Below are 23,858 nucleotides of genomic sequence, written 5' to 3' on the forward strand. Positions count from 1 at the left end.
AATAACCACACCCCTCTTCTCCTTCCCACCAGGCATTCCTCCTACGGAAGGCTGTTGGATGACCACGACTACGGGTCCTGGGGAAACTACAACAATCCTCTGTACGACGACTCCTAACAAAGGAAGGTGGCCTGGGATGAGGAATAACTAACTGTCTTTATTTATCAGTGCTTATCCAGTAGAATTAATAACAAGTACCTGATGCGCATTGAGCGACAATCCTAAGCCCTGTTTTGTTGGTTTGGTTGTTTTGTTTTCCTCCCTCTCCTCTGGCTGCTACAACTTCCCCTTTCTGGTACCAAAAAAAAAAAAAAAAAAAAAAAAAAAAGAGAGAGAGAAAGAAAATTATTTAAAAGTGAGCGGAGTCTGACATGCAGCTGACATGGGCCAACCCTAAGCCGTCCAGGCCGGACGCCACGGTGGAGGTGTCTGTACCCAGCGCAGGTCCCACTGCAAGAAGAAACAGGAAGAGGGGTCGAGTTGTGTCGTCAAGGGTTACTTTTAGGGGAACTTTCAGTGTGGTATTTCTTAAACTTTTCTTTAGGAGATTCCATTAAGTCTCAAAGAGGGTAAAGGCAGTGAGTGCTGAGAGGAGTTCGCCCTGCAGGTAAGGAAGCAGGGGTTTCTCAGATTCCTTTTTAATCTCAATTTATCTGGTTGTGTCTGACAGGACACCTGCTCGGCTCTGCTAGCTGGATGCCAGTTTCTTAGCTGCCTAATTAAGGAGAGAGGAACCTAGAAGGTGCCCTGGGGGAGGCCAGCTGGCCGAGGGGCAGAGTAGCAGGCTGCTGTCAGATCTCAGCCTGCCTGCTACCTGGCCTCCCCTCCAGGACACCTGTCTCTGCTGAGGATGCCCGTTCTAGTCAACCGCAGCTGGGACCCCAGCCCACAAGCTTTCAGCGGTTCCTCAGGAGAAGGCTGTGAGATGAGTTTAGCTGTAGAAAAGAAAGGGAGAGGCGTGTGAAGTGAGTGTGCAGTGGGGCCGTGGAGGAGCCTGGGAGGGAAGGGGCGTGTAACATACACCACGTACCTCATTAGGGAAGGTAAGATCAGCCCTCAATAACCGTCAGAGACATCCACTGCCTGGAGGAGCCTGTAGACTCCTTGCTTTCTACCCACAGAGCAGCTGGTTCACTGCCTTACTGTCTGTTGGATAAAGGCCGTAAACTGATCGTTGTTGTTCTTGTTGCTGTTACTTTTTTAAAGGCACTAGTTTGTCTGCAGTTGCTCAGTGAGGCTTTTCCGTACAGACACGGTGATTAATCCGTTTATTTTTCCCAAACATTTACCTTACTAATTCTGCTGTTTGATAAATGGACACCCCTGGGTACATAGTTTTAAAATCCTGCACCCCGAATTTTGAGAAAGAGCTGATTATCTTTGTGGGCATCCATTTCCAGCAGTGCTTCTCAGCAGCGGGTAATTTTGCTTCCCCTCCCCCATCCAGGGAACGTTTGAAAATACCTGGTGATATTTTCTGAGTGTCACAATCTGGGGGTGCTACCACTGGGTAGAGGCCATGGAGGCACTAAACATCCCACGATGTACAGAATAGCCTACCCCAACTAAGAGTTATCTGGCCCCAAAGGCCAATAGCGCCGAGCGTGAGAAACCCTAATTTATTGTGATGCTCGGCGCTGCGACAAAACAAGACGCCCCAGATTAGTGATAGTTTTTACTTCTACCTAAATGAAATGATTCGTTCAGTTTTTATCTTAGAAGTATTTAGTTCGTTGGCGGATGGGTTGTTCTTGCTATGCATGGTTGCCTTTTTATTTCTGTGTGTTTTCTAGATAGCTTTATTTCATGGCTGTAACCCTGTCCTCCTGAAACACCTGTGGATTAGCAGCCGGCATTTTATGTCCTGACTTCATAGAGTAGAAAATATACATTGGGTTCTGTTTCAGAATGTGTCATAGTGTCCCTATGCTATCATAAAGAACTTGAAACTGCATCATATTTTATTTCTAAACTTGGACCTGCTGCCATGACTCTGTTTAGTTTCCAGAAACTTGACCCTCAACTCCTCCTGTGGCCCAACAAAAGTACTGACATGAAAACGGCCGCTGCCGTGCTGGGCTAAACTTCTCTGGTGGCAGAGACATGAGGGCCGGTGACACTTTCCATGATGTGCCAATCCCCCGCTCTGAAAGAAATGATTCCTAAACTCCTGAGGTACCAAAGAAGAATGAGCAACCCCCAGAGGTATTTTACAACAGGAGTGGGGAATAAGAAGTAGGCTTCTAGGAATTCTCATATCTCTGATTATTTAAAAAAAAAAAAAAAAAAAGTGGACATTCTCAGAAAAAAAATGGCCAGGAATGACCAAGGGTACCCCTTCTGACCATGCTTGGCCGGAATAATTATCCCTCTTTCCTACCCTCACGCCCTTTATAGGCTTTCGGTTCGGCAAAGGACAATTCAATAACGACAGGACATTCCATATATCTTTTTCCTCCCTCGGCCACAGACGTGTTGACAAGACGTCCATGAAGCACCTTTGGAGAGGTGGTCTTCTGGGTGTTGCTTCAGTCATAAAATACTGGGTGAGAGGGACCAGCCTCTTCCCAGGGAATCCTGACTCGGCTAGCATCTTTCCCTACCAAGGCTGCTGTTGTACAAGAGCACTTGATGGGTTGGTTGCCCTTATTAACTTCCAGATCCTTAGGGTAAAGAGAGGGATCTGGACCTACAGCAGATGCATTCAGCAAGGTGACAGCTTCCCATAAACACTCTGACACTCCTTGTTATGTTAGTGTAAAATACCGATGGGTTGAACCTTATTTTGCCAAGCGCATTTTTCTATTTTTGAGTTGGCCAAAAATGTTAACAACTGCATTCAACAAATATTGCTTAACACACTCACACTCACACACACACACACACCCCTGAAATATATGCCAATAACTGACGTCCTTTACCTCAGGGAGCGAGTCTGTTCAGGCCTGCTTAAGGGAAACGGCTCCGGTGGATCTAAAACAACCATATACTCTCCAGGGACCGGACTAGTCATAATGCATTAGAGAGAATGTCAGAGCAGGAGAGGGGCCAGCAGCCTCTTCTAGGTCACAGATTGCAAACGATGACAGAGTGGGGTTCAAGTTCGTTTTCTTTTACCGTGGCCCCAATGAAGTCTCCTGCCCTCCCTGGACGTCTGTGTCTTCATTTCTTAGTCGGGCATGATGCTGTCCTGTGGACCTCACCCCATGCTACCTCACAAATGTGTTGTGAGGATTAATGAAATCATGTCTACAGTGTTTTCAATTTCTGGAGAAAAATATTTATAGACATTTTAAGTATTACATAAATGTATAAGTGATCTCAGTTTCTTGTTTGACTGATGTGTTGTTTTTACTTAAATCTATGAAACGACAGCTGTATAGTAACTACATACAGACAGCTGTTACAACTCCAAGCTAACCCCCAATGCCGCTGCCTGACTCCTGGGACCATGAAGGATGGTCTCCATCCCTGAATGAAAGGATGGCCCAGGACATAGGTCTCACAGACTATTGAGTTAGGGTAACACATATGGATACCTGAACGCTAACAGCAGTAGACCTGGCCTTTACCATCCCAAAGTTTTCTGAGTTCTTTGTGGAGTTGATTTTGGTTTACTGTCATCTGTTTGCCCTTTATCTTGCTTGCAAGGGTGCATGGTTCAATCCCTCGCATCTGGGAAATGAATTTTGCAACTGGGCCAGATGCTAATTTGCACGCTGATTCACCTTCTTTGCCTTTTATCTCCTTTTGGCAAATGAATGTACCATTTCGACCTTGATTTTAAAGTGCTAGTTGATATTGGTAATAGTGCTAACCAAGAGACCAATGCCAGATTGCTTTTTTGGGGTGAGTTAGCCAACATCATTTCAAGATGGAAAATTGCAACTTCTTTGATATTTGATCTCATTGTATCTACATTTGTTGTAAGACGTATTGCATACTAATGATAATTATATCAATTAAAGTTCTTAAAAGCTTGCATCTGACAGTGCTGATTCACATTTTGATGTGTTTTGTTATTCAAGCCATTCGGTTCCTATGCTCAGTACTGCTCAGATTAAGTAGTCCTGGCTTATTCTTAGAGAAAATTTATCCCACATCAATAAATAATACTTTCTGCAGAGTGGGAAGTTCTCTCTGATCTTGAAACAGAATTGAAGGATGTCAGAAATGAAGAAACTTTCCAAGCAATGATTTTACTCTTAACCATACACCATGCCTTATAAAATAGTTATAAAAATAAACACTTTGATTCAATAAACAGGTAGTGATCCATGATAAGTCACATTAGGCAGTAGCAGTACATTTGATACTTGCTTTGTTCTCCTTCAAACAATTCGGCACACCCATCCATCTGACAGCTAAATAGCAAGCAATTTCAATCATCCAGAATATAATTTCCACCCCCAGAAGCCAACCAAAGACTATTCTGATTCTGAAGAAGGCAGCAATAACAAAGCCCATGTATCTTGCAACATAGGAGAGCAGTGGATCCACCTGCAAACTAGAGCAAGTTGATTTGATGATGGATTTAAAATTGAGGTCAGATTTAATATGTTTAGGTACCTGGCTTCCAGTGGCACAGCATGGAGGATTGCTGGGGAGGACTCACGATGAACAAAGAGAACCAGACGTGAAACAGACCCTTCCCCATTGATCATTCGGTCATTTCTTGAAGGCCTGCCATGGGCACAAAAGCAAGTAACAACTCCATTATTCCAAGCTTGCCTGAACAGGATCGGTTGGAAAGCACATTAAGCGTGTATAGAAAGAAGAAGCCTAACAATAATGTGTAGTGTTTACATATGATGAATTATTGGATCCAGATCAATTTTTTCCCTGTATCATAGCTTTTCCAAGTCAGGTCATAATCTGTTTCAATCACTGAGTAACCTATCTTCAATCTTCTACTCTCCTAATATTCAATAGTATGCACCAATAGCTAGTAGCTATATTTTGATTTTTGTCAGAAAGGACTGAGTCACGAATGACACTGAAAAACACTGATCAAATTGGGAAAACACCTGTAAGAGGTATGACCTCTTCTCTTAAAGGATGTAGTCTTTGGCAAGTGTAGAATGGACTACATTTTCTTCACTAAAATAGCATTAATCCGTTCCAGTCAACAAATGTATTGTGTTTCTTTTTAAGCAAGACACTGAATATTTACTAAAAAAAAAAAAAAAGAAGCAATGTATATTCACTAGGAATTTTAGGTGCCTGTGGGCGATTGTCTAATGTAACCCTTGCATCAGCTTTAGGGGTCATTACACTCTCGCCATCTTACAGATGGGGAAACTGAGGTTCCAGGATATTAAATTCATTCACGCATGGACTGAATCCTTCTGTGTGCTCCACAGTGAATGCGACACCCCCTGCTATCCAAGCATTTACAGTTTAGTAAGTGACAGAGGTGGGATTCAAACCAGGTCTGTCTGTCAGCAGAGCCATTTCCACCCATGGGACTGGTATCTGATGTAAATATAACCCAGGTCTTAAGACTCTCAGATCCCTTGCAAAGTCCCCCTCAGCTATTTTGGGCCATCTCGAGGGTGCCTGGTATGCAGCCCAGAGCAAGCCCAGTCAGCTCCTGAGCACATACCCCCTGCCAGGCACTGTCACCTTTCTGCTGACTCCTGCTGCCCTGCTGGGCTGTGTTCTCTGCCAAGGGGGAGACTGCCTCCCCTTCCCCCAGTTCTGCAAGAGCACAGGCCCCCGCTGTCACCCAGCATTTTAGTGAAAACCTCTCTCTTATTGTCCCCTTGCAGCCTCCCTGCTCTCCCCAGGAGTCGGATGTGAGTCCACAGCAGCCTGGACTAGGGACGCTGCCTTTGGTGTTACTGCCCCCTCTTGTCCGAAGGCTCCATCGTTGCACTAACTCGTCTTTCCTTGGTGTCGTCATAATAATGCTTATTCTCACATAGACTAAGTGTGTCAAAGATACTGTTCTAAGCATTTTACATGGATTAACATCCCTGTGAAGGAGATATTGTTAATATCCCCATGGGTACAGATGAGAAGACTAAGGTCCAAAAGGTTTAGAAGCTTGCCCCAGGTCGTACAGCTGGTAAGTGGTGGGGCAGAGTTCAAATGTCACCAGTGGACCTCCAGAGTCCATGCTCTTGACCACTTCCAGAGAGCCCTCACTCTGTGCCAGAGGTTCCTGGCACATACACTGGGCCAGCCATCTCAGTGAACCCAGTGGGACAACCCGAGGCCAAGGCTGGGTACCCACTGCAGAAACAAGATCCCTACCTATAGGAAGGTTTCTAGAGTAGCCAGGGGCCCACTCTTAGGGCACCTGGCCGACCAGACTCTAAGCTGCCTCTGTGTAGATTCTGGCACTGCCAGCCAAGGTCACCCAGCTGACAACCACTGTAATCAACAGCAGGGGACTCCAGGCTGACCCTTCCCAGGCCCCAGACCACACAGCAGCTATGGTGAGATGGTCCAGACCGCCCTCTTATTCTCCCACTGACCATGTCTCCCTTGGTACTTGGACAGAAGCCACCACAGCAAACACTGCTGGGCAGAGTGTTGAAAAGTTCCAGTCAGTCAGAAGCCAGATGTTGTCGGGTGGTGTGAGACACAAATGCCCACAGCTCAGCCCCTGTGCCAGGACATTCAGCCCCGTGACTAGGGTTCACCAGGGGAGAAAAAAACAAAACAAAAATCACTTTTCCTTGAATTTCTGGGATGTATATTAAAATCTTAATATGAAGTTAAGGATTTCAGATAGAAATGAGAGTCTTACACAAGCTTTGCGAGAGCAGGAAGAGAAGAGGTGAGGGAAGCCGTGCCAGATAACTGCTGACATTTTGGGTCTCCGGGAGGCTGCAGTGTCTCAGGCTGCAGCAGTGAGGCAGGTGGTTCTCAGGAGCTCACGGGAAAGCCGCAGCTGCCCACACACCTGCTGGCGACAGTTTCTGGAGAATGGCCTTGCCTTTTCCATATTGTACCTGAGAACCTCTTATGGACGAGTTCTAGCCAGAACCTTTCAGGAAAGGGAATTGCAAGAAGCGTGGTTCCTGCCCTCTCCTCTGTATTGCAGAAGCACAGGGTGGTAACGATGCTGAGCTGAACACAAGACAGTACAGTCCATTCGTCTTTCCCCAGATTAGAACTTCCCCCAGAAGACATAACATCATGTTATCCCTAATGTGATACAACTGTCCCTTACACAACTGAGGATGCACTCACCTGCTCCCGAAAAAGAAAGACACTGCCTCCCATATGTCACTTTATCTCCGAGAATATTCACTCCTAGTTCAGATGCAATATTCCTTTGCTTTCCTGTGACTTAAGTGCCAAATTATAGGGTTAGCTGCTTTATATTGGCTAGAGGGGGCATGAGAAAGGAGAGAAAAGGAACTGATTAATATATATACCTATATCCCTAGCAAAGCAAGAAGGAGAATATGCCTAGTTACAAAAAACTTCCTTTCTGCAGCTAGTCACGTGACACGTTGCTGTCCATAGCTTTCTTCTCCCACTCGCAGGCTCCTTTTATCCTCAGCCACCATCTCCTCTGGTCGTGGTTCTTTACGTGGCAACGCAAATGTTCTGTCAAAATGTGAGTACAACTCGGGGACTGGAGAAAAGAAAGGGAGCTACTGAACTGGACACTTTTTATAATGCTATTGCTTTGTCTTGCTTATAGTCATTAAATCATTACTTTTATATACATTGCTGTTACCTCTGTTTTCTTTAAAGATACAGTAAATGAAGTTTCATGAACCCACAAAATGCATACAGTTTTATTTTGACCTAAATTTTAAATGAACACGAAAGAGAGAGAGAGAACAGCTCACATTGCATATAATGTACCAAATCCTCTCCCCTCCCACTAGCCCTCCAGCCCACTCATCCACTCCCAACAAACAGGAAAAAAAGGTGGGGGGAGAAGATAGACAAAGTGTTCAAAACCCCTCTCAGCATTTTGCTTGCTGCAGGCAGAGCCATGGCCATCCCTGCCCCCAACCACCCACCGATGGCTCCCATCTCCCTGCCTCTGCTTGGGGTCTTGTGAGGAGAAGGATGCAGATTTCCAAAAGCTGGAGCATGATAAAAAGACCTGCTGGAATGAGCAGGGTTTCCTTTAATTTATTCACTTTCACCGTGGAAGTTCCAACAGGCACACCGCCCTCCGCACCCCTCCAATTGACCTCCCACCGATGAGGAAACTCCAGGCTGCAGAGGGGTTTGCTGAGCCACGAAAACGAGCTCTGGAGCTGATAAGTGATCAATGAAATACGGGATAAGTAACCCCCAACGGTGATTAAATCTCAGGTCCTGAGGCCCAGAGGCTATTTGAGCGGTTGTGCTGTCTCCCCCTGAACATCCATTTCTGAAAAGCAGTCAAGCTCACCGAGCAGCCCTCCTCATGGAGGCACAGTTTTGAGACTTCCGTTGCCTTTCAAGGGTTCCCAGCATCACCTGGCTGTTGGCCTCTTCTCCTCCAGAATGGAGAAACTGGGGCTCAGAAAGGTTAAATGACCCTCGCATGGTCCCAGAGCTAGTAAGAGGCAGTCTCGATTTCAATCCCGTCCTTCTTACTCCAAAGCCCATCTTCTATTTAGTATGATAATGCTTCTCAAACTTTAATGTGCATGCAAATCACAGGGGATCTTGTTAAAATGCAGATTTTGAGTCATAGTTTGGGGGTGGGGCATACATTCTGCATTTGTAATAAGCTCCCAGGGGGCGCTGATGCTAAGGTTTCCAGGCTGCCCCCTGACTGTAAGCTGCAAGGCAATATAAAATGAAGCCTCCTACTCTAATCCCAGGTGAACCCCATAGGCCTGACCAGAAGCAGTTCTCAACAGAGGTGATACACCACCTCTTAACGGCAGGGAAGCAATGTGTGGAAGCATAGATTAGTTTTGATTTTTAGTCATTGGTATGACAGTGGAGTTACTGGCATGTCGTATCTGAGAGCGAAGAGTGCTACAAATCCGACAACGTGTGAAATAATCCAGGTTGGTTTTCTAAGGACAGTCCTGCACGACACAGAACTGTCCCACCTGGAATTCTTACGGCTTGCTCATCAGGGAACTCTGAACAGTAGCGTGGGGCTGTGTGCACTGCTGCAGGCACCATCTCTTTGGCTGCCTTACTTCCATTACTTGTTCTCAGTCATTAGAAACATCAGCTCTGCTCTGCAGCTGTTCTGCTGCAAACTGTCATCGCTGACAGCTGCTCTCCAGGATATCACTGCACACGCATGAGTGCACGTTGATGTCTTTCTTCCTGGTACTCCAACGCGTTAACAGAAAAGATGATCTAAGATGGGCCTAATCTGAGAGAAGTATGTTCACATATTTCTGGGTACCCCCAAAGAGCACAGAGATGTTGCTATCACACAAGCTTGGACATGTTAGGAAAGCAAGTAGGCCAGCTGATAAATTCACATCATTTTGCATTCCATGAGAATTTCAAAAGGTATTTATTGAGAAGATGGGAGAGGAGCTGATACCTACTAAGCTTCTGCTATGTGTCAGGAACTGGACAGATGCTTTACAAATATTATTTCATTGCATCTGTAGCATTGAGTCATCATTACAAACTCAAACTCTGAGCTGGAGTGTCTGGGTTTGAATCTCAATTCAACTAATTACCAGTTGTATTACCTGGAAAAAAACATTTCCCCTCTCAGTGCCTCAGTTTCTTCATCTGTGAAATGGGGATCAGAAGGGTACCTGCCTCTTTAGGCTGCTATAAAAGTTAAGTGAATTAATACCTGCTGAATGCAGACAAAAGCTATGCTTGCTAAATAAAATAGCCATGAAATACAAATTATTTTTCCATGTTTTACGGATGAGGAAACTGAGGCTTACCCAAGTTCACGTACCTACAATCTGGCAGAATCTATCTGATCAATCGTAATAAAAACTAAGATTCAGTGAGAACTGATTATGTACCAGACACTATTTTAAGTAATTTAGTAGCATCAACTCAATTAATCCTTACAACAACCCTGAAAGATAAGTAGTATTATCCCATTTTGCCATATGAATAAACAGACTTGCCACAGGGTAAGTATTTGGTTAGTGGTGAATCCAGGAATTGAGCCCGGGGGTTGGCTCTGGAGCCTGAGAGCTACAGTTCCAAATGTCATGCTTTATCCATTTCCTCACCTACCCGTGTTGGTCTTCTACTGTGTACCCAGCACGGAGCTAGGCATACTTTGGATAAAAAGAAGTAAAAGTCACAAAGGTCACTTTCAAATTAATAATGTAATGCCATGTCTTTATCTTCTTATAAGATAGATTATTGGTAAAAGCAGCCTCCAAAAATAAACCTGCAGTTAGGTCTCAGTTCTGCCAATTACAAGTACTAACTTTGATGACCCTGGACACACTGCTTAATCTCCCTGAGCCTCAGATTCCTCACCTAAAAAAACGTAGATGATAATACTTACTTGGCAGTGGTGCTTATAAAGACTAAGTAAGATCCTTTATGCATATTGTCTGCAAACTGAGCACTGCTCAATGTCTGTTAACCCTCATTTCTTCTTTTCCTTTCTCCGTGCCTCAGAAGATATGACAAACTGGAATTAGAAATGCAAATATTATTGACACATGATTTACAATAAAGTTTGTGGATGACAGCTAGAAGAGTCCCAGAGTTGACTCTTGAATTGGACTTTCACTCCATAAAATCCATTCCATGTAATTAAAATATAAAATAATCATGGGAAAAAACCCTCGCCTTGGATACACACTTTGACAAACATATTTAATATGTAAAAACAAACACAGAATATAAATCTCTATTTTAAAATATCTTGAGGGTGAGGGTGGGCATAGGCTGTTTTGTTCCTGAAAATTGGACTGAAGATGTGGTCTTTTCCTGGTAATTTTCTTAGTAATCAGAATCAGCAGTTTTCACGGCTCTAGGGACCCTGGAAATGTTCAATATTTGGTTCTCTTGGGGAAAAATTTTCCACTGATGAGTGAATGAGTGTGAATGGTCAATTCTAAGGGAGGAGTTTCAAAGGTGACTTCTCTTACAGTGATCATCCTGCTCCTTTTTCAAAAGCATGAAGCACCTATCTTAACGGTACCCTTCATCTTTGAAGACATCAGCTCACTTCTCCAGAGAAGCCTTCCCTGTCTTTATATCAGCCCATTCAGCTTCCCCTGAAATCTGAAATTTGCCAGCCAGGTATCTTTCTGAATGACTAACCCATCCTTTACTCCACTTACCACCTTTTCTTGTTGGTTTCCCAAGCTCTGTTCATAAGATTTTTAAAAAGTGACAACCGATGCCTTATTGATAAGCTAAGAATTTATAGCTTAGTTCAGAGCATGCATGCTCTTTAGCCAATCATGAATTCATATAATCAAAAGCTGTTTTCACCTTTCACATCAACACCACATTGTGTTGTCACTGATTATTTGCAGTGACTTAAGTCTATTCGAAAAGCACATCAGCTTCAGCTATTAGGTATTCATAAATACAAAGTTTGTTCATTATGGTTAAAGTGCTATTTATGATAAGCCTGTAAAGATTTGAACTTCTCAAGTTAAGCCATCCTAAGTTATGGGGTATCTGTTTCCAAATAATTACATTAATCACATATGATGTCTTTGCTCAAAATGGGAATTCAGGTCTGTTAACTAATCCTACTAACAGCGCTTCTCTTGGCGCTAGAAAAAAGATTCCAGGTCTCAACTGAATTATTTTTGGCAGTCAGTAATCCCATGTCCCAGAGACGAAGTTCTTTGCATAATCAAGTTTTTAAATGTCAGTACGGTTTGGAGGGTTATTAAAGTATTTCTGACTTTTGAAAAGGCTTCTAAATATCCTAAGATTGTTTACTCTTTCCTAATGAAATTAGATAAAAGCTGAAGTTTTTGTCAGTCTGAACGGGCTCCCAATACAGAGCAATGGAAGCTGAGTGACATGTCTGCACATTTAGTCCTAAAATATGTAGCCCTGAATCCAGAGGAAATAGCCTAGCCTTGGAAGAGTTGAAGTCACAAGCTTGAAAAGCTTAAACAAAGAGAAGCCGTGAGGTATGTTTACAGCCCTTTAATAAATAACTTATTTATACTGAGCATATTCCCAACCCAATTTCATGAATTGGCCCTTCTAGGAATTTGCAAAGTTGGAGGACAAAGTAGTGTCTTATTTGATGGTAAACAAGACCAGCATATGTCAAAATCTTCTGCTGTATGCCATGTGAAAGAAGTAGGAAAGTGACAAAGAAATGGCCGTTGACCCAGATGACATATAAAGACCAGGTCCAATAGTAGTCATACCTACAAACATTTTACAAATGAACATGTAAGTATATTTTCAACCTTGCTAGTAATTTTTTAAATTCTAAATAAAACTAGTGTACCATATTGCATCATAAGTTTAGATAACCACAATTTAAAAATCCTCAACTTTAAAAACCAAGGTATCCAATACCAGAAATTCTGCAATGAAACTATCATTTCATGTATTTCTAGTGGGATATAATTTGGCACAATCCTTCTGTCACAGGTCAGAAATCTAATAATCATACTCCCAGATAGAGATTTGTGTGCAGGAGGCTTACTGGGGAGTGATTGGGGATGGGGAGAGGTGAATTGGAATTGCAATACCATGGCAACAAAGGTCTCAGTCAATCCCACAGGAAGCTCTGGGGCTGAAGTGATCCTCCAAAGTTGTCTCAAATTGGGGTATTAATTACAGGCTCTCCTCTGCATAACTTTGCATGAGGCAGCTCTCTCCACCCTACAGAAAGTCCCAGAAAGGGAACTCTCTGAGAGCTACCTGCCACCAACACTCTTACCAGCTGGGGGAATGAATGAAACAAGCTGGAGGGGGGTCTGGGTGGCACACCATGGCATCCTGTGTAGACAACTCCTTGCTCCCCTTGGATCCACTTGCTTCATATAATAAATTCTGGAAGAAAATCTTCCAGTATTCTGTTTGGCTTCTTTTCCTAGGAGAATCTTAGTAAGAAAAACTGCCATCCCTGCCATTGAACAGGCAGTAACAGACACTCATTCTGCCTGTCCTCCACCACCTATTCTAGAATCTCTCTGCCCTCAACTAGCACCTCTGCTGGTCTAGGTGGCTAGGTGACAGAGATGACACAGACACTTATCTCTGGATAAGAGTGGCCACGACCAACAGGCACATGAAAATATGCTCAACATCACTAATTATTAGAGAAATGCAAATCAAAACTACAGTGAGGTATCACCTCACACCAGTCAGAATGGCCACCATTAAAAAATCTACAAACAACAAATGCTGGAGAGGGTGTGGAGAAAAGGGAGTCTTCCTACACTGTTGGTGGGAATATAAATTGGTGCAGCTACAGTACTATGAAAAACAGTATGGAGGTTCCTCAAAAAACTAAAAATAGAGTTGCCATATGATCCAAAAAATACCACTCTTTGGCATATATCTGTACAAAACTACAATTCAAAGAGGTGCATGCACCCCGATAGTCATTGCCGCACCTTTTACTATGAAAAACAGTATGGAGGTTCCTCAAAAAACTAAAAATAGAGTTGCCATATGATCCAAAAAATACCACTCTTTGGCATATATCTGTACAAAACTACAATTCAAAGAGATACATGCACCCCTATAGTCATAGCAGCACTATTCACAATAGCCAAGACATGGAAACAACCTAAATGTCCATTGAAAGATGAATGAATAAAGAAGATGTGGTACATATATACAATGGAGTACTACTCAGCCATAAAAAAGAATGAAATAATGCCATTTGCAGCAACATGGATGAACCTAGAGATTATCATACTAATTGAAGTCAGAAAGAGAAAGACTAATACCATATGATATGACTTATATGTGGACTCTAAAATATGACACAAATGAACTTATCTACAAAATGGAAACAGACTCACAGACATAGAGAACAGATCAGTGGTTGCCAAGGAGGGACGGGGAGAAGGGATGGATTGAGAGTTTGGGATTAGCAGATGCAAACTATTATATATAGGGTGAATAAACAACAAAGTCCTACTGTACAGCACAGGGAACTACATTCAATATCCTGTGATAAACTATAATGGAAAAGACTATGAAAAAGAATGTATATATATGTATAACTGGATCACTTTGCTATACAGCAGAAATTAACACAACATTGTAATTCAACTATACTTCAATAAAATACACTTTTTAAAAAGAGAGTGGCCATGGGCCACTGGTCACCATGACCTTCCCAGGCTGTGTTTGCTGCTACATTTACCATCAAAACTGGGCAGACAGTTACCAAGAGCATCCCAAGTGGATCACCTGAGTGTCAGATATATTCTTCCTGCCACTAGCTGCCCTACCACTTCCTGATGGTCAGGGTCAATTACTCCCACCAGTATGGTGACTACTCTCTTTGCCTGCTGGTCTCTTGGAGAAAGATCTTTAAAGTAACTGAGAAGGAGCTTAATCCTGTTAATGACCTTAATAGGATCTTGCTGTGTTCCTTGATGGACCCATTACCCCTTTAAGAACCAAGACAATGAAAGGTTAGAATCCAAAGTTGCAGAGAAGGGAAGCACAAACCCCCCAAAGGGGCCACTGGGGCTGATGTTAGCAAAGTCACTACTACTTTCACCTTTTGCTTCCAGGATCCATACCTTCCACATCTTGCAAACACAGCACCTTATAATATGTAATGACTTGAGGCATTTGCTCCATCTTAGAGGATAGCATCCCATATGCACAGAGTGTTCTCTCCAAGATGGCACCTCAGCTGGACCTCCAACAGACTGCACCCATGTGCTGTCGGTCCAGCAGCCTGTGGAGGGGTGGGGTATGTGATAGGACTGTAGACACCATGTTCACATACCCACCATTCACCTCCTTTGCTGTATAGTGTTAGTCTCTTGAGCCAATGCAATTTTATGTGGGACCCCACGTTTATGGATCAAGCACTTCATAAGCCTCGGTCAGTGGTGCTGGCTGAGGCCTTGCCAGCAGAAAAGGCAAACCCATGTTTGGAATAGGTGCCAAACCCAGTGTGAAATGGCCCGTGAGCCTGGACCTACTGTAGATCCCTTGTCTGCTCCGAGACCCACACAGAGCTGGCCATCTTCCATGTCACCCCCTAAATGGATTGAATCAACATTCCCAGTGTGCTGCACCCAGATATCAGAGACACCTATCAGGCATTGTCTTCTTTCCTGGTGGAGGGAAGTGCAAGAGGCAATAATCTGCCCACAACTAGAGAGAATGTTCCAGACTGCTTCAGACCATTAGACTAAAAATTAAATTGATGCTGTGGGCCCCTGAATCTCCTTAGGGTTTATCTCCAACCCTCTGGAACAAATTGTATTCATTTGGATTCATTTTCTATTGTTGTAAAAAATTACCATAAATTTAACAGCTTAAAACACCACCCAGTTCTATAGGTCAGAAGACAGGCAGACCCAGTTGGATTCTCTGCTTGGGGGCCAAAGTCATGGTGTCAGCTACGTAGCATCCCAGATCACCACTGTTAACACATTGAACAATTCCACTGCCACCACACGCAACAGGCTCTCTGTGTTCTGCCTGCTATCAGCAGGTCTTACTTGCTGCCCATTTTTTTGCGTAATATTCTGAAGTTAATGAACTAAGTAGCCACTATTTGTATTTACGACTTTCACTCTACTTTTTAAAATTAGAACCTGTGGCCTACTTCATGGCCAACTATTCCAGGTGAATAAAACAGTAAGCGTTTTCATGTTTCAATGGCATCTCTTTTACTAGCTATAAACATGACTAGTCCTCCTTCAGAACTAATCTCAATGTATATTTTCCTATCTACATCATGACTTACAAAGTTATTACTAACTAAAGGAACAAAATCCTCCCTGGCAAGTTGAATGTTTTTCCCCAACCCCTCTTTACAATTGCATTTTATTTGGTGTTATTGTTCATGTTTATTATTTTTGATTTTCCAACCTCTCTTTACAATTGCCCACAGCATCAATGTAATTTTTAGGAATAAAGAGAACAAAAACTTGTCAAGCAATTTTCCCTCACTTTTCCCTTAATGTGACAGATGTCAGGAGCTTTTTAAAACTCTGAAATCAGTGGTTTTATAGAGCTGCAAAGCAAGATATTTATTATTACTGTGTACTTGTGATAGTAATTGCCCCTTCACATTACATTTTATTGATATTGAGCAATACACAACAGAAGCATGTCATAAAGGAATTTTACTAATAACCCTCAAACATAATACTTATTAACTTTGTGACTAGTTTTACAAATTCCTGTGATTTGTACAATAAATGCTCATTTTTGTCATGAGTAGTACTACTTTAAATATTCTTCTTCCTTTTTGGTCTCTTCTCTGCCTTTAGCAACAAAATTTGTTGATATTATACTAGAAAGCATCATTGTGTGCTTATCCTTGGAAAATGTATTAGTTTGCTTTGGAGGTCATTTGTGGAAGAAACTGCTATACGATGCCAATTTTCCCCTTTCTCCTTAGTATCAGAACCTCACATTTTAGATGGACACTATGCTGCTCAGATGGAGGACTACCTGCCCGTGTCCCTTGCAGCTAGGATGGTCATGTGACTAAGTTCTAGGATGGTCATGTGACTAAGTTCCACTCAGTGAAATATAAATAGGTGTGTTTGTGTAGGACTTATGGGAAGTCTCCTTGAAAAAGAACAGGTGTGCCTATCCTTACTTCTTTTTGCTGGCTAGAGTAGGATTGTGATGTCTGGAACTACAGCAGCTATCTTTGACCACGAAGTAACAATAAGAACAGGAGCTAGGCACTCACATGGTAGAATAAAGAGAAAAGAGCCTGGGGTTCTGATGACACCATGTGCCTACTATACCAACCCTAGACTGCTTGCCCTCTGACCTCTTTGAGAAAAAGAAATTAATATCTCTCCATTCAAGCTACTGTTATTTTGGGGTTAATTTCTTAAATCCAGCTGAAATTATTCCTAGTGGATATATTATAATACTTTGTTTTAAAAAGATGCAAAGGCTACTATGTCTTCATGTCTCTATTTGATGTTTTTCAATATATAATACACTAAGTACTAGAGGAAATTGTCAGTCCAGTAGCACTCCAGTTTCAGATAATTATTGTTATGCTTTCTAACAATACCTTTCTGTGTGTGTGAAAATGCATTGTTCCCATGGATTTTCTTGTCCCGGTTGATAGAAGTTCACAGTGTATGTTCATGATATTCACTTTCTCTGTTGAGAAGTTCTGTTCATATATTCTGAGTTACAGCATCGACGTGGCGATTGTTATCATTATATTTATACTTTGATAAGTCCTTTTAAGCCTTTGCACTATTTTGGTCAAATCAAGGTATCACACAACAGCCAAAATCAAAAATAACAAACATGAACCATAACACCAAATAAAATGCAATTGTAAAGAGGGGTTGGGGAAAAACGTTCAACTTGCCAGGTTTTCTATGCATAATAGTTTGTAATGGTCTCCCATCCAGTTTAGGTGTGAGGTGGATAGAGAGCTTGTGAGTGTGACAAGCATAAAGTAAGAAGTTCTTGGTGTGAGAGCACAAAGGTATGCACATGTGTGTAATATAAGCTCACCTCTGTAAACTACCTAAGATGATGACAAAGAATGACATTAATTAGAACGTTGATCAGAAGTTGATGAAGTTGATGACTAAGATAATATCTACATACTTTTCAATCTGTAATATTAAGTAAAAACCATTTAAGTGTTCACAGGAATTGAATGTTAGAGTACAGTTCAAAGAAAACAGTTGTGAACAGATAGAGGAGGATGGAATCTCCATTCTGGCCAAGGCTATGGCACCTGGGACTACAGGTCAGGCTTCTACAACCACAGACCCTCCTCCCTTCAAACTCTCAAAACCACCCTCAAATCAAGTGGCATTATGGACACTTTCCACTTAAGTATACGTGAGGAGCATCTGCTGTATCCACTTGTTATAAGCCCCTCATAGCTCTATCACATTATCTCCGTGGGTCTCCATGCTTCCAGCCTAGATTAAGAAAAGGTCACATGCCTCTATATACTCTACCTGGGCAAAGAGAGGTGTGGAAAGGAGGGGATGCCTAAATGTTTAAAGAACTCTTGCTTCTGCCATTTATTTTTGGTCCTTATGTGGTCTGGGGCAAGATCTGTCTGTGTGTGAAGTAGTGCTTACAAACTTTTTGAAATTCACACCCAGCACAAACACAGTAATGAAGATGAACCAAATGCTAGCAGGGACAGCTGACTCACATGAACTTTTGACACAAGCAATGCTTTTAGAATATTTTGGTTTGCTAGGACTATAAAAGGATCTCTCTGAAGCCTATAATTAATCTTACATTGCAAATATGTGAAATAGATATGGACAAAATGTTTATTGCTTTTTCCTGTAAGGGTGTCACACTTTCTGAAGACTTCTTGATAAACTGCTGGGCCAACCAGTGGTCTGGGGAGCCCATTCAGACCTCCCGGCCCTATGAAGCAGAAATGTCACAGTGAGAAAGTTTATAGCAGAAGAACCAAGAAGCCCTGAAAATACTACTTCAGTGTGAAAGACTGATAAGAAGGGACTCTGACAGCCAGTACATAGCCCTCAAACAAACTAGTTCTAAAGCACAGGTACCTTCTGAATTCATCAGGAAAACTGAAAATTGCAGCAGCCTGTGTGCAGGTCCTTGGCAACATAAGCGTAGTAGCTGGGCTGTAAACAACAGCTGCCTAAGAGATGGGATTGTATTTTAAAAGGGAAAAATCATGTTGTGCTTTATATGGATTTATATGTCTGGCCTCTGCTCTAATTGTAACTCCAGGAAGGTTTACTATGAGCATTGAGAGAAAAATGTCTCTGCCAAGCATAGTTTTATGACTGCCCCTGGAAGAAGGGCGTACTATGGAGGCTTTAGTTATTCCATCCTGGGAAGTATAGGGTTAGGATTCCCTCCATCCAGCCCCTTCCTAGTCATTACCGGCTGGTAGGTGTAAGCCAACATTTTGGGGCACAGGCAGAGGCACCAGGGGAGTGAATTGAAGACCACAAACAGAGCTGCTATGTCTGGCTACTCACAGGTAGTGCCCTGCACAGCTGCAAGGGTGCCATCCCAGGGTGAACAGCGTCAATGGCACGCCCTGGGGTTGTGCAATGCGGTGGCTCTGGCCCCAAAGGACCCTCTGCCTTAAGAACCTTCTCTTCCAATCTCCCCAGTGTCCCGTTCCCACTACTCCAGAGCCTTATCAAAAACAGATGGAAAATACTTTACAAAGTATAAAAAACTATGCAAATCTAAGGGACCTGGGAGATTATGGTACTCTTTCCAGTAGTCCCGTGTTAACATATCAATATGTTACCTAGAGAGACCTATTTGTTAATATATTAATCCATTCAAATAAGTTGATTAAATGATGTAATATACTTAAAAACACTTAGAATACTTTAAGGAACTCTACGAATGTAAGGTATTTGAATGATGATAGTGAGTGCCTGGTAAAGAGGTACTCTAATAAACAGAGCTTCAAAAGAATAAGATGAAGACAGGTAAAGTAAGATTTTTAATTTTGTTTTTTGTTTTTTTCACACACACACACACACACACACACACACACACACTGTCTTTTATTTTTACAAGAGACAAATAAACTGACACCAAGCATTGTAAATGGATGACCACAACAAAAGCAACAATGATTGCAATTACCAAACAGGAAACACACTCATACTATGTCATAATATTGATATTCCATCCAGTAATTCTCCACTTTAACAGCTCCTTTACTTTGCAGTGAAAATTGATTTGTATATTTTTTGCCTCTGAGTCCTTGTGGGATTTTTTTTTATTCAAACAGAAAGTCACAAAAATTATAATCATCCTCATCAGTTCACTCAGTCCCATGTAATTATTTTTTTTTCATCTTGATCTTTGTTAGCACGTTTATGAATTCATCAGTTTTCCATTAGAGTTCTGAAAATGCTTCTTCATTCAGTTCAGCAGTATAGTCAGTTACCAGAAACCTGTACTTGTCAGTCTTTTCCATGAATTCCTTGAAGATGAAACCCTTTTATAGGAACATTTTTGCATAAGCATCAGAGTACACCCAGAAGTGTCTGTAAATGACAAAAGACTTTAAAACGACCACGGTTAAAGATTTAATGAAAGTTCATAATAAAGCAGTTGACAAGGTAAAGTAAGGTTTAATGGTGGAAAGGGTCCTGGTGAGTCAAAGGGATGTCATCAAAGCAGGGGGAGTGACCAGAGATAGCAGAAGGTCACTGAGACCCCAGTGCAAAGGGGGTTGGGGGCCCCAGAAGATAAATGGTGATGCTAAAAATAAACTTCATTCCCTTAACCATTTACTCATTCTATTTTGCTTTCTCTCTCTCTTTTACCATATCCATGCTTGTCAGACTTTAAGTTGTTAAAATAAGAATGAAACTTCTCAGTTCACTCAACCAGGGCTGTTAAAAGGTTAATTAAATGTTCAGCTCTCCTTAAGTTTCCTCTACTGGGAATAAACACCCTGCCTACTTTCTTTAATGTGCTTAATGCTTAATGAAATCTTAGAGGAATGACAACTGGTTTGCTGCCCCTGATTTCTGCCCTCTCCTCCCTAAGAACTGGCCATGTGCTCCTCCAGAGTACCTCACTCATAAAGTTTTCTTATCATTTTTGTTCCCCCTCCCTCCAAATACACCAGAGTTTAAATCCCTTGAGACAGTGCCAGCATCTTATTCCTCTTTCCAGTCTCCATTGCTTAACAAGGAAGATGATTAATGCTTTAAACTACATTGAACTAAACAGCCTCACAGGTGTGCTATTAGCCTCGAGAAAGGGAAGAAAATTATATTAAGAAAATTTTAAGGACCTAACCTTAAGTACTTAAAAGCCTTAACAATTATTTCTCTTCAACAAATTAGAGGTGGTATTTATTATTTTAGTCTTTTTTTTTTTTTTTTTTTTTTTTGGCGGTACGCGGGCCTCCCACTGTTGCGGCCTCTCCCGTTGCGGAGCGCAGGCTCCGGACGCGCAGGCCCAGCGGCCGTGGCTCACGGGCCCAGCCGCTCCGCGGCATGTGGGATCCTCCCGGACCGGGACACGAACCCACGTCCCCTGCATCGGCAGGCGGACTCTCAACCACTGCGCCACCAGGGAAGCCCTATTTTAGTCTTTACATACCAGTGTTCTAGGCCCACTGGAGATATAAAAGAACGGGTTTGAAAGAGTCCAGGTGTCTCATGTCACAGTCCCAAGAGGCTCAGAGAAGAAATGGCAAGATAGACAATGAAACTTAAAATCTAGTGGTGGAGACAAATAACAAACAAATGAATAAAATATACAGACCCTAGATATGGTCATTACTAGTGTATATTTGAAATTTAAACCCAAATTATACTCAATAAAAATCTCCCTTTCCCATCTGTAAGGAAACTAATATATGTTACATTAAAAATCCTTCTCCTTTCCCACCTATAAGGAAACTAATACAGGTTACATTAAAAATCCTTTTCCTTTCCCACCTGTAAGGAAACTAATACAGGTTACATTAAAAATCCTTCTCCTATGTGACATTGCATTTCAAGTGCAAAGTAGAAGGCCTGACCCGATTAGAATATTACTTTATGTATCTCCATAAACTTAAGATCATGGTTAAGGAGTATTTTTAGCATTTCTTGAAAAAAAAAAAAGTCATTTGCATCAAAGCCAAAAGGAGTTAGCTGTAAAATGGAAAACACTGGTATGGTGGTTTTTCCAGGTCAACTTGGTAAAGCTGAAACTATATTTCCCAGAATTCTGGCTATTATACAGAGTTAGAGTTGGTCAAAATTGGGATTTGCATGAGATTTGGAAGATGGAAGTAGAGCATCAGCCATTATCTCTAAGGTCATCAAGTTTAGACATGAGTGACAGACAGAGGCAGGTGCCAGTGGGCTCCACATTACTGTCACTCTCCTCCGCTCAAGGTCAAGCTTTTCCACCTGACTGCTCACCTCTGTTTAACAGAGATCCCAGGTTCCTCAAAAGGTGAGTGGTTGTGGATCCAGAGAGAATAGTTCCCTACAGCCCTCCCATCAGCTCCCCTTTCAGTCTCACTTTGGCAGCTGGATATGCCTGGCTCTCAGATTGACTGACTGATGTCTCCTGTGATCCTCCAACTCACCCTGCACACCTTCACTTCCCCAGCCTCCCACAATGTATAGGGTCCGCTTCTTGTAATTATTCCTTACCCATAGCTCAGAGAAGTCAGCTTCCTGGTTGAAGCCTGATGTTACAATTGGTTAGAAAGGATTGTTGCAGTTCTATTCACCTTTGCTGAGCATCTATCTGGACCAGCTGTCTTCACGTATACTAATCTCATTCTATCCTCATGACATCTACGTGAGATGGGCATCGTAACTCCCTCTCACAGACAGGAGAACAAAAGCTGAAAGGGATTAACTGGCTCATCTAAGAGAACTCAGCTTGGAAAGAAAGAAGAGTGGAGCAAAACATTTCTCCTTGACTGCCAGTCCTGCCCCACACACCTCACACGCACAAACACAACCAGCAAAGATGCTACACTTTCACCTTTTCAAGGCCAGTTGGAGAAAGAAGTGAATGACATCATGGCTAAGGAAATTAATCTAATCATTAATGAGAAAGGGGGGCTAAGGCTAAATTAGAGGCGGGTGTCGGGAGAGAATTAAGTGTGCTGGCAATACTCCACCAATTCTCAAAACAACATTCTGACTGAGGCATCACTACTAGTCTCCTTTTATAGATTAGGAAACAAAGAAAGTACAAAGCCTCAAAGAAACTAAATCAAGCTAAAGCCAGTCTTCAAACATTAGTTCTTCAATGTCAGAATATTTAGTCAGAATTCTGAAGAAGCCACGTGACTTTCCCACACAAATCAAAAGAGAAAGGGAGAGGGGAAGATGATGAGAGAGACCCAAAGGGAGAAAAAAGAGAGAGAAGAAGAAAGAAAGGGAGAGAGATAAGGAAATGAGGGAAGGAGGAAGGGAGGGAAGGAAGGAAGGGAGAATGATAGAAGAAAATGAGAAGTAAAAAAGGCAGAATTGGGAGGGAAGGGGGAAAGTTTGGCAAATGAGCTCCATTTATTCCAACCACATTTCTTGGTTACCTACTCTGGGTCTAGAAGTGCACAGACTCTGGGTATAGGATATGAATGTCACCCCCCTCCCCCATGGAACTTATATTCCAGTAAGCAAACCAGACATGAACCTGCAAATTTAACAACTGCTATATTGTCTGCAATTTACTTTGTATTACTTATACTGTGTGATATATAGATGGACATTTTAATTTATATTCTGGGGGTGCTTGGTTAATACCTGAACAACTCTAATCAGAAATACACATTCCAGGGGTGGTATTTGAAAAACTCTAATCAAAATCCACCCTCTGAGGACAGCTACCATAAAACTACAGTTACCTTAATATTTGATCAACAGCAGAAAATGTTACTTGGTATAACGGATATTGGAGATAATTTTTCTTTGGTGAAATAAATGATCTTCCAGTTTTAGGAAATGGCTAAGAATATTGTATAGACTCTACCACCATTACATTAAAAAATCTAGGAATCTAGCAAATCTAGTAGCCTTATATCTTTTGAAATGATGCCCTAGGCCTTGGTATTTCTTCTGGTTCCATATCCTACCATTTAGGCAGTATTTAATACTGAGTAGAAATTTAGCTGAGTCCTGCTGCTAGACTATTTTCACATTTGCCTCAAGTGAACCTTTTAATTAAGAGCTTGTCTGGGTGCATGAAAAGACAGAGTGCTAAGATTTCATTGAGCTTACAGAACAGGCTGTGTGATGTGTTTTGTGCCTGCTCTATGATATTTGTTGTGCAGAATCCATTTGAGGACTTGCCTTCAGTGTACTATCCCTGCTGGT

The 23,858-nt window shown here is 42.1% G+C and overlaps 1 protein-coding gene and 1 long non-coding RNA gene across 3 annotated transcripts in view; both read left to right on the forward strand.

Annotated features, from left to right (window-relative positions):
• The window catches only part of PARM1 (prostate androgen-regulated mucin-like protein 1), a 114,666-nt gene extending 109,523 nt beyond the window's left edge, over positions 1 to 5,143 (forward strand). The window contains exon 4 of the mRNA XM_007113834.4: positions 33 to 5,143. Coding sequence (XP_007113896.1) covers positions 33 to 117 — 85 coding nt within the window. The 3' untranslated portion in view covers positions 118 to 5,143. The remainder of the gene's footprint in view (positions 1 to 32) is intronic.
• Positions 5,144 to 10,813: 5,670 nt separating this feature from the next.
• The window catches only part of LOC114486576 (uncharacterized), a 34,020-nt gene continuing 20,975 nt past the window's right edge, over positions 10,814 to 23,858 (forward strand). The window contains exons 1-3 of one of the 2 annotated variants that reach the window (XR_003680553.1): positions 10,814 to 11,169; positions 11,846 to 12,023; positions 12,104 to 12,294. This is a non-coding gene — a long non-coding RNA (uncharacterized lncRNA). Of the gene's footprint in view, positions 12,024 to 12,103; positions 12,295 to 23,858 lie in introns of both variants that reach the window. The other variant, XR_003680552.2, reaches the window with a different exon arrangement.

This window comes from Physeter macrocephalus, chromosome 7 (assembly GCF_002837175.3).
Source record: "Physeter macrocephalus isolate SW-GA chromosome 7, ASM283717v5, whole genome shotgun sequence".
In the NCBI taxonomy this organism is placed as follows: domain Eukaryota; kingdom Metazoa; phylum Chordata; class Mammalia; order Artiodactyla; family Physeteridae; genus Physeter; species Physeter macrocephalus.